Source organism: Haliotis rubra, unplaced genomic scaffold (assembly GCF_003918875.1).
Source record: "Haliotis rubra isolate DU_JTF1 unplaced genomic scaffold, ASM391887v1 Scf1995, whole genome shotgun sequence".
NCBI classification, from domain to species: Eukaryota; Metazoa; Mollusca; class Gastropoda; order Lepetellida; family Haliotidae; genus Haliotis; species Haliotis rubra.
The window spans coordinates 56,467-68,505 of NW_025765997.1; the positions used below are offsets into that span (position 1 = coordinate 56,467).

General features: G+C 44.1%; 1 protein-coding gene across 1 annotated transcript in view; it reads left to right on the plus strand.

Annotated features, from left to right (window-relative positions):
- The window catches only part of LOC124275204, a 29,697-nt gene extending 17,658 nt beyond the window's left edge, over nt 1-12,039 (plus strand). Inside the window, exons 3-7 of the mRNA XM_046710692.1 lie at nt 1,334-1,410; nt 8,452-8,523; nt 8,967-9,147; nt 10,972-11,142; nt 11,709-12,039. Coding sequence (XP_046566648.1) covers nt 1,334-1,410; nt 8,452-8,523; nt 8,967-9,147; nt 10,972-11,142; nt 11,709-11,956 — 749 coding nt within the window. The 3' untranslated portion in view covers nt 11,957-12,039. The remainder of the gene's footprint in view (nt 1-1,333; nt 1,411-8,451; nt 8,524-8,966; nt 9,148-10,971; nt 11,143-11,708) is intronic.

The window sequence follows — 12,039 nt, forward strand, 5'->3', positions numbered from 1 at the left end:
TAAGTCTTGTGATAGATCTCATCTCTGCCATGTAAGTACTATGATAGATCTCATCTCTGCCCTGTAAGTACTGTGATAGATCTCATCTCTGCCCTGTAAATCCGGTGATAGATCTCACCTGTCTGCCCTGTAAGTCCTGTGACAGATGTCATCTCTCCCTTAAGAGCCCCTGTGATCGATTTCATCGCAGCCCTGTACATCCTGTGATGGAACTGATTTTGCCTTATCAGTCTTGTGACAGATCTCATCTATGCCTATGGTAGATTACATCTCTGCCCTATGACAGATCTCATCTCTGCCCTATGATAGATATCATCTCTGCCCAGTAAGTCATGTGATAGATCTCATCTTTGCCTCATGAGTCCTGTGATAGATCTCACCTCTGCCATGTACATCCTGTGATAGATCTCACCTCTGCCTTGTAAGTCCTGTGACAGACCTTATTTCCTCCCTGTAAGTCCTGTCTTTGCCTTATGAATCTTGTGATAGATCTCATCTCTGCCCTATGATAGATCTCATCTTTGCCCTGTGACAGCTCCCATCTCTGCCCAGTAAGCCCTGTGATAGATCTCACCTCTGCCCTGTAGGTCCTGTGATAGATCTCATCTCTGCCCTATGATAGATCTCATCTCTGCCTTTAGAGCCCTGTGATAGATCTCATCTTTGCCTTATGAGTCCTTTGGTAGATCTCACCTCTGCCCTGTAAGCCCTGTGATAGATCTCATCTTTGCCTTATGAATCCTGTGATAGATCTCACCTGTGCCCTGTAAGCCCTGTGATAGATCTCATCTCTGCCTTATGAGTCCTGTGACAGATCTCATCTTTGCCTTATGTCCTGTGACAAATCTCATCTCTGAACTGTAATAGAATTCATCTCTGCCTTATGTGTCCTATGATAGATATGATCACGGAACTGTAATCCTTGTGATAGATCTCATCTCTGCCTTGTAATCCTTGTGATAGATCTCATCTCTGCCCTATAAGTCATGTGATAGATTTCATCTCTGCTTTATCAGTCCTGTGATATCTCTGCCTTAAGAGCCCTGTGATAGATTTCATCTCTGCCCTGTCAACCATGTGATAGATTTCATCTCTGCTTTATCAGTCCTGTGATAGATCTCATCTCTGTCCAGTAAGCCCTGTGAAGAATCTCATCTCTGTCCTGTGGTAGATTTCATCTCTGTCCTATCAGCCTTGTAATATACCATCACTCTCCGCTGTTAATACCGTGATGGCGCACAACTTACCCTGGACTCGGGTCGAGGTGATTAAACGCGCACTGAATGAAACCATGGAGATATGTGTCATTGCTGGAATTATTCCTGTTCTTCAGACAGGCGATGCTTCGAATGCCACGAGACAGACGCGCCGTTCCAATGTCTGACACTGGCCAAATGTGGAAACGGTGAGGTAGGAGCGTAAAGTGCATATGGGATTATCAATCTCTTCCACTTACATCAGTAACACCCAGTTGGGACACCTATATTATCCAATAGTTGGGACACCTGTATACTTCACTAGTTGGCAAACATTTATAATACTCTAGTTGGAAAACCTATATAATCTCATGGGTTGGGACACCTATATAATCCACTAGTTGGGACACCTATATACTCCACTAGTTGGGACACCTATATACTCCACTAGTTGGGACACCTATATACTCCACTAGTTGGTACTCCTATATAATCCAATAGTTAGGTCACCTACATAATCAAGTGGGTTGGGACACCAATATAATGCACTAGTTGGGACACCAATATAATCCACTAGTTGGGACACATACATAATCCAATGGGTTGGGACACCAATATAATCAACTAGTTGGGACACCTATACAGTCCCATGGGTTCAGACACCTTTACAATCCACTAGTTGGGACACCTATATAATCCAATAGTTGGGACACATACATAATCCAATGGGTTGGGACACCAATATAATCAACTAGTTGGGACACCTATACAGTCCCATGGGTTCAGACACCTTTACAATCCACTAGTTGGGACACCTATATAATCCAATAGTTGGGACACATACATAATCCAATGGGTTGGGACACCAATATAATCAACTAGTTGGGACACCTATACAGTCCCATGGGTTCAGACACCTTTACAATCCACTAGTTGGAACACTTATATCATCTCATGGGTTGGGACATCTATATAATCCAGTAGTTGGGACACCTATATAATCCAGTAGTTGGGACACCTATATAATCCAGTAGTTGGGACACCGATATACTCCAATAGTTGGGACACCTATATAATCCTATCGGTTGGAACTACTATATTATCCAATAGTTGAGACACCTATATAATCCACTAGTAACATCATGGCGGTAACATCAGTAGCACCCTCCGGGCGGTAACATCAGTATCACCCACTGGGCGGTAACATCAGTATCACCCACTTGGCGCTAACATCAGTATCACCCACTGGACGGTACCATCAGTATCACCCACTGGGCGGTAACATCAGTGTCACCCATTTGCCGGTAACATCAGTAACACCCACTGGGCGGTAACATCAGTATCACCCACTGGGCGGTAACATCAGTATCACCCACTGGGCGGTAACATCAGTATTACCCATTGGGCGGTAACATCAGTATCATCTACTGGGCAGTAACATCAGTATCACCCACTTGGCGGTAACATCAGTATCATCCACTGGGCGGTACCATCAGTATCACCCACTGGGCGGTAACATCAGTGTCACCCATTTGCCGGTAACATCAGTAACACCCACTGGGCGGTAACATCAGTATCACCCACTGGGCGGTAACATCAGTATCACCCACTGGGCGGTAACATCAGTATTACCCTTTGGGCGGTAACATCAGTATCATCTACTGGGCAGTAACATCAGTATCACCCACTTGGCGGTAACATCAGTATCATCCACTGGGCGGTAACATCAGTATCACCCACTGGGCGGTAACATCAGTATCATCCTCTTTGCTTCAACATCAGTATTACCCATTGGTTTGGAACACCTATATAATACAGTAGTTGGGACACCTATACAATCCCATGGGTTGAGACACCTATATAATCAACTAGTTGGGACACCTATATGCTCAACTAGTTGGGACACATACATAATCAAGTGGGTTGGGACACCAATATAATGCACTAGTTGGGACACCTATATAATCCAATAGTTGGGACACATACATAATCCAATGGGTTGGGACACCAATATAATCCACTAGTTGGGACACTTATACAATCCCATGGGTTCAGACACCTTTACAATCCACTAGTTGGGACACCTATATAATCCAATAGTTGGGACACATACATAATCCAATGGGTTGGGACACCAATATAATCAACTAGTTGGGACACCTATACAGTCCCATGGGTTCAGACACCTTTACAATCCACTAGTTGGAACACTTATATCATCTCATGGGTTGGGACATCTATATAATCCAGTAGTTGGGACACCTATATAATCCAGTAGTTGGGACACCTATATAATCCAGTAGTTGGGACACCGATATACTCCAATAGTTGGGACACTTATATAATCCTATCGGTTGGAACTACTATATTATCCAATAGTTGAGAAACCTATATAATCCACTAGTAACATCATGGTGGTAACATCAGTAACACCCTCCGGGCGGTAACATCAGTATCACCCACTGGGCGGTAACATCAGTATCACCCACTTGGCGCTAACATCAGTATCACCCACTGGACGGTACCATCAGTATCACCCACTGGGCGGTAACATCAGTATCACCCATTTGGCGGTAACATCAGTAACACCCACTGGGCGGTAACATCAGTGTCACCCACTGGGCGGTAACATCAGTATCATCCACTGGGCGGTAACATCAGTATTACCCATTGGGCGGTAACATCAGTATCATCTACTGGGCAGTAACATCAGTATCACCCACTTGGCGGTAACATCAGTATCATCCACTGGGCGGTAACATCAGTATTACCCACTGGGCGGTAACATCAGTATCATCCTCTTTGCGTCAACATCAGTATTACCCATTGGTTTGGAACACCTATATAATACAGTAGTTGGGACACCTATACAATCCCATGGGTTGAGACACCTATATAATCAACTAGTTGGGACACCTATATAATCCAATAGTTGGGACACATACATTATCTAATGGGTTGAGACACCAATATAATCAGTTGGGACACCTATACAGTCCCATGGGTTCAGACACCTTTACAATCCACTAGTTGGAACACTTATATCATCTCATGGGTTGGGACACCTATATAATACAGTAGTTGGGACACCTATATAATCCAGTAGTTGGGACACCTATATAATCCACTAGTTGGGACACCTATATAATCCACTTGTTGGGACACCTATATACTCCCATGGGTTGAGACACCTATATAATCCACTAGTAACATCATGGTGGTCACATCAGTAACACCCTCCGGGCGGTAACATCAGTATCACCCACTGGGCGGTAACATCAGTATCACCCACTTGGCGCTAACATCAGTATCACCCACTGGACGGTACCATCAGTATCACCCACTGGGCGGTAACATCAGAATCACCCATTTGGCGGTAACATCAGTAACACCCACTGGGCGGTAACATCAGTATCACCCACTGGGCGGTAACATCAGTATCATCCACTGGGCGGTAACATCGGTATTACCCATTGGGCGGTAACATCAGTATCATCTACTGGGCAGTAACATCAGTATCACCCACTTGGCGGTAACATCAGTATCACCCACTGGGCGGTAACATCAGTATCACCCACTGGGCGGTAACCTCAGTATCATCCTCTTGGCGTCAACATCAGTATTACCCATTGGTTTGGAACACCTATATAATACAGTAGTTGGGACACCTATACAATCCCATGGGTTGAGACACCTATATAATCAACTAGTTGGGACACCTATATAATCCAATAGTTGGGACACATACATTATCCAATGGGTTGGGACACCAATATAATCAGTTGGGACACCTATACAGTCCCATGGGTTCAGACACCTTTACAATCCACTAGATGGAACACTTATATCATCTCATGGGTTGGGACACCTATATAATCCAGTAGTTGGGACACCTATATAATCCTATCGGTTGGAACTACTATATTATCCAACAGTTGAGAAACCTATATAATCCACTAGTAACATCATGACGGTAACATCAGCAACACCCTCCGGGCGGTAACATCAGTATCACCCACTGGGCGGTAACATCAGTATCACCCACTTGGCGCTAACATCAGTATCACCCACTGGACGGTACCATCAGTATCACCCACTGGGCGGTAACATCAGTATCACCCATTTGGCGGTAACATCAGTAACACCCTCCGGGCGGTAACATCAGTATCACCCACTGGGCGGTAACATCAGTATCACCCACTTGGCGCTAACATCAGTATCACCCACTGGACGGTACCATCAGTATCACCCACTGGGCAGTAACATCAGTATCACCCACTGGGCGGTAACAGCAGTATCACCCACTGGGCGGTAACATCAGTATCATCCACTGGGCGGTTACATCAGTATTACCCATTGGGCGGTAACATCAGTATCATCTACTGGGCAGTAACATCAGTATCACCCACTGGGCGGTAACATCAGTATCATCCACTGGGCGGTAACATCAGTATCACCCACTGGGCGGTAACATCAGTATCATCCTCTTGGCGTCAACATCAGTATTACCCATTGGTTTGGAACACCTATATAATACAGTAGTTGGGACACCTATACAATCCCATGGGTTGAGACACCTATATAATCAACTAGTTGGGACACCTATATAATCCAATAGTTGGGACACATACATTATCCAATGGGTTGGGACACCAATATAATCAGTTGGGACACCTATACAGTCCCATGGGTTCAGACACCTTTACAATCCACTAGTTGGAACACTTATATCATCTCATGGGTTGGGACACCTATATAATACAGTAGTTGGGACACCTATATAATCCACTAGTTGGGACACCAAAATAATCCACTAGTTGGGACACCTATATACTCCCATGGGTTGAGACACATATATAATCCACTAGTAACATCATGGTTGTAACATCAGTAACACCCACTGGGCGGTAACATCAGTATCACCCACATGACGGTACCATCAGTATCACCCACTGGGCGGTAACATCAGTATCACCCACCGGTAACATCAGTAACACCCACTGGGCGGTAACATCAGTATCACCCACTGGGCGGTAACATCAGTATCATCCATCGGTAACATTACCCATTGGGCGGTAACATCAGTATCATCTACTGGGCAGTAACATCAGTATCACCCACTTGGCGGTAACATCAGTATCATCCACTGGGCGGTAACATCAGTATCACCCACTGGGCGGTAACATCAGTATCATCCTCTTGGCGTCAACATCAGTATTACCCATTGGTTTGGAACACCTATATAATACAGTAGTTGGGACACCTATACAATCCCATGGGTTGAGACACCTATATAATCAACTAGTTCGGACACCTATATAATCCAATAGTTGGGACACATACATTATCCAATGGGTTGGGACACCAATATAATCAGTTGGGACACCTATACAGTCCCATGGGTTCAGACACCTTTACAATCCACTAGATGGAACACTTATATCATCTCATGGGTTGGGACACCTATATAATCCAGTAGTTGGGACACCTATATAATCCAGTAGTTGGGACACCTATATAATCCACTAGTTGGGACACCTATATAATCCACTAGTTGGGACACCTATATACTTCACTATTTGGGACACCTATATAAGCAGGTGGTTGGGTCCCCTTTATACTCCAATAGTTGGGACACCTTTATAATCTTATCGGTTGGAACTACTATATAATCCAATAGTTCGGACACCTACATAATCCAATGGCTTTGGACACCAATATAATCCACTAGTTGGGACACCAAAATAATCCACTTGTTGGGACACCTATATAATCTCATGCGTTGAGACACCTATATAATCCACTAGTTGGGACACCTATATAATCCCATGGGTTGGGGCACCTATATAATCCACTAGTTGGCGCACCTATATAATCTCATGGGTTGGGACACATATATTCTTCACTAGTTGGGACACCTATATAATCCAGTGGGTTGGGACACATATATACTCCACTAGTTGGTGCACCTTTATAAATCACTAGTTGGGACACCTATATAATCCCATGGGTTGGGGCACCTATATAATCCACTAGTTGGCGCACCTTTATAATCCACTAGTTTGGACACATATATACTTCACTAGTTGGCGCACCTTTATAATCCTCTAGTTGGAACATCTATATAATCTCATGGGTTGGGACACCTATATGATCCACTAGTTGGAAAACCTTATGCTTCACTAGTTGGGACACCTATATACTCCACTAGTTGGGACACCTATATACTCCACTAGTTGGGAGACCAATATAATCCAATAGTTGGGACACCTATATACTTCACTAGTTGGCGCACCTTTATAATCCTCTAGTTGGAACACCTATATAATCTCATGGGTTGGGACGCCTATATAATCCACTAGTTGGGACACCTATTTACTTCACTAGTTGGGACACCTATATAATCCAGTAGGTGGGACACCTATATAATCCAGTAGTTGGGACACCTATATAATCCACTAGTTGGGACACCTATATACTTCACTAGTTGGCACACCTATATACTCCACTAGTTGGGACACCTATATACTCCACTAGTTGGCACACCTATATACTCCACTAGTTGGGACACCTATATACTCCACTAGTTGGTACTCCTATATACTCCACTAGTTGGGACACCTATATACTCCACTAGTTGGGACACCTATATACTCCACTAGTTGGGACACCTATATACTCCACTAGTTGGTACTCCTATATAATCCAATAGTTAGGTCACCTACATAATCAAGTGGGTTGGGACACCAATATAATCCACTAGTTGGGACACCAATATAATCCACTAGTTGGGATACCTTTATAATCCCATGGGTTGAGACACCTATATAATACACTAGTTAGGACACCTAATAATCCCATTGGTTGGGACACCTATATAATCCACTAGTTGGCGCACCTTTATAATCCACTAGTTGGAACACCTATATAATCTCATGGGTTGGGACACCTATATAATCCACTAGTTGTGACACCTATATACTTTACTAGTTGGGACACATATATAATCCAGTAGTTGGGACACCTATATAATCCAGTAGTTGGGAGACCTTTATAATCCAATAGTTGGGACACCTATATACTTCACTAGTTTGCGCACCTTTATAATCCTCTAGTTGGAACACCTATATAATCTCATGGGTTGGGACACCTATATACTCCACTAGTTGGCACACCTATATACTCCACTAGTTGGGACACCTATATAATCCAGTAGTAAATTATATAATCCACTCAGTCCCAAATTGTTTTATAGATCTGCTTCACGAGGGAGTTCACGGACCACAACGGCAAACAGGGCTACCATCTTGGGTGTGAACAGAAGCAGGTAAGACTCCCTCCTTACAGTTTTATCCCCAGCGCTGTAAACCCGGTTCTATAAGAGGTCACATGAGTTGGTTTTGTTGTGAAAATGCAGTATCAGGAATACACAGCGTGTACTACCAACACAGAATATTTACCATCCCTGGGATAAACAGGTGTGGTGATGTCTTCATTATGTAACCTATTTTGCCATGAAAAAGATAAAACCTGCTCATCTCTCACAACGGTACCACAACATCGCAAGCTTCCATGAATGTACGCCATTTCAGAATGTCAGTGATACACTTCTCGTCTAATTGATTCCTTGTGACACATGTAAAACAGCGTCGAAAAATAGCAACTTGCACGCTTCTGTCCTATACTGAATCTCAACAAACACAGTACAACCACAACATTGTTGAACAGTAACTTACACGGCAGTCTAACACTATGTGTGAATACTTTCAGCGCTGTCAGCTTTTCTCTAACGCTGCAACGTTGCTGGGGAAACGAGAAGCAGAGGACGTGGAGGATGACAGCAACCAATGCTTCGAGTGCTGTGACGCCGACGACTGCAACGCCCATCTGTGCCTGGGGTCTCTGTCCCGGAACAACGCCAGTCACCCCGGAGTGGGATATACCACAGGCAGTGAGTATCGGTGTATATGACATACCACAGGCAGTGAGTATCAGTGTATATCACATACCACAGGCAGTGAGTGTCAGTGTATATCACATACCACAGGCAGTGAGTGTCAGTGTATATCACATACCACAGGCAGTGTGTGTCAGTGTATATCACATACCACAGGCAGTGAGTATCATTGGTTATTATGCAAGCATATTTATCCGGCTACCTGATTGGTCTAGAGGCGGTCACGTGACCGTCGACAGAAAAGCATATTGACTCCAACCCAGATCCGACCAAAAGTCATATTGACCTGAGTTACTATGACGTCAACTATGACGTCATTCACGTCAATATATGACGTCATTCTATTGTTTACATGTCACAGTATCGTCGACATAACGTTATTGGTCTGTAGTGAAAGTAAAATTATGTTTCTTGACTAAATGGACATGTTTGGGATTTTAGAAGCCTTTTTCGGTAATTACATAATAAAACAATTATAGACTGGCGAATTCGGTCAATTCCTGTTTTTATGGACCCGCGAAAAGCAAAACTAACTTCGTCCTCCGTCAATATCGCTTTTCGCGGGTCCATAAAACAGGTATTGACCTCATTACCAGTCTATAATTGTATAAAATCACATACCACAGGCAGTGACTGTCAGTGTATAGCACATACCACAGGCAGTGAGTGTCAGTGTATATCAGATACCACAGGCAGTGAGTGTCAGTGCATAGCACATACCACAAGCAGTGAGTGTCAATGTATATCACATACCACAGGCAGTGACTATCAGTGTATATCACATACCACAGGCAGTGAGTGTCAGTGTATATCACATACCACAGGCAGTGAGTGTAAGTGTATATCACATACCACAGGCAGTGAGTGTCAGTGTATATCACATACCACAGGCAGTGAGTATCAGTGTATATCACATACCACAGGCAGTGAGTGTCAGTGTATATCACATACCACAGGCAGTGAGTCTCAGTGTTTATTACCCACGTGGTCAACGTATGGGTAGTTGCATTCTAATCTCGTACGTTACACGATTGTCGTATCGCGTTGACCTGTGTCGTAACGACTTGACCTGAGATTCTAACGATTTGATTGGATAACCGATGACCTCTCAATGAGGTCACGTTGTGACGGAACTACTTTTTCATTCATAACAAAAACGTGAATTCATTCATTCTACAACTTTTATGCATTGTGGGAATGTAAACATTGCGAACGTTGCCGTGTCGCTGTTTAATTGTGAGTCGAACTGACACATTATATGCGTCGAAAAACATAAACGCAAAGATTCCACCAGTGATGTTAGCCGAGTGAAGCAACTGCAAACTAAAAGACAGGGTGCTACGGAGTAGTTTAATGTAGGAGGCTGTACGAGAGGCGATGACAACTGCCATGCATCGTGACGTCGGTTACCAACGGAGCAGACGAGCAAAGCGTAGTGACGTCATTACAGTGTGACGTCATGCAAAAAGTGTACTACAGAACAACATTCTTCCACAACCTCTTTATGAAACCGGTTTCGGTTTGAAACCATAACAATACCAAAAATACGCTATTTTGTCAATTCAAAGCATGTAAGTGGGTAATAAATAAAATACCACACTCGGTCTCATAACATACGAATTATACGAAACTCAGGACACTCGTTTCGTATAATTCGTATGTAATGACACTTCGTGAGGTATTCTCTATTTAGCACACACCACAAGTAGTGAGTTTCAGTGTACGTCACATACCAATAATATTATCCTTGTATAGATATCTTCCATCACGGTCTTATGCGTCTCTAACAACAGTTCCTCTTTATTCTGTATTTATAAGAGTGTCCCCCGACTTTCGTGGTCGGACCACGCTCGTGTTTCTATATGGCCAACTGGACACTGACCTGGGACAATGCCAGACTGGACTGCCAGCGACGTGGCGCTGACCTCGCGTCTGTCAACGACCAGGCCGAGGACTTCTTCCTTGTGGGACTCTTCAACTCTGTAGCAGGTGAGCTTCAAGAATACAGTGGAGTACGCCCTTTTACCAGGTTGACATAGAGCTACTGTACTATATCGGCTTTAACAAATACTGGGCGAATACCTCTGTGACGGGTAAAATTCAACGAATACAGGTAGTACACCGCCATCTCAGGTGAGCGTCACAACATACAGGTAGTACACCTCTGTAGCAATTGAGCGTCAAAACATACAGCTAAACCTCTGTAGCAGATGAGAGTCATGACATACAGCTAGACCTCTGTAGCAGATGAGCTTCTAGATATACAGGTAATATACCTATGTAGAGCGTAAGTCCCAAGACACACAGGTAGCGCGTATACACCCCTGTGCCAGGTGAGCTTCAGGAAACAGTTGGTACACTTCTGTACCTGGTGAGTTTAAAGAAATACAGGACGTACACCTTGTACCAAGTGAGTGCAAAGGAATACAGGTAGAACATATCTGTATTATGCCTTGTTGTGTTGATACAACCCTGTACCATGAAGTATAGCTACTGACCAGCCCATGTTGTACAGCCTGTCGTATAAGGTACTGACGTGTGTGTTACTATGACAGCGGCGACTCATCCCAATTGTTACTGGCTGGGGGGCTACTACATCATGGCAACGAAGGAGTGGGCGTGGCTGGACATGGCGCGTGTCCAGTACACGAGATGGGGTCCGAAAGAGCCTACCAGCAGCTCCTACCAGTACCGCATCTACATGGTCAACCCCGCCAGTAACGCCGCCTACACCGACTGGATGTGGGCCTCCGGCACCGCCACCAGCGCTGAAGGCTTCATCTGCGAGAGGCCCTTCCTGTGATAGGATGTGACCATCTTGTCAAGTCATACTGAAGGTGGAAGCGAAGAATGGTATTCTGACCAAAAATTCCATTTGTTGCTGAA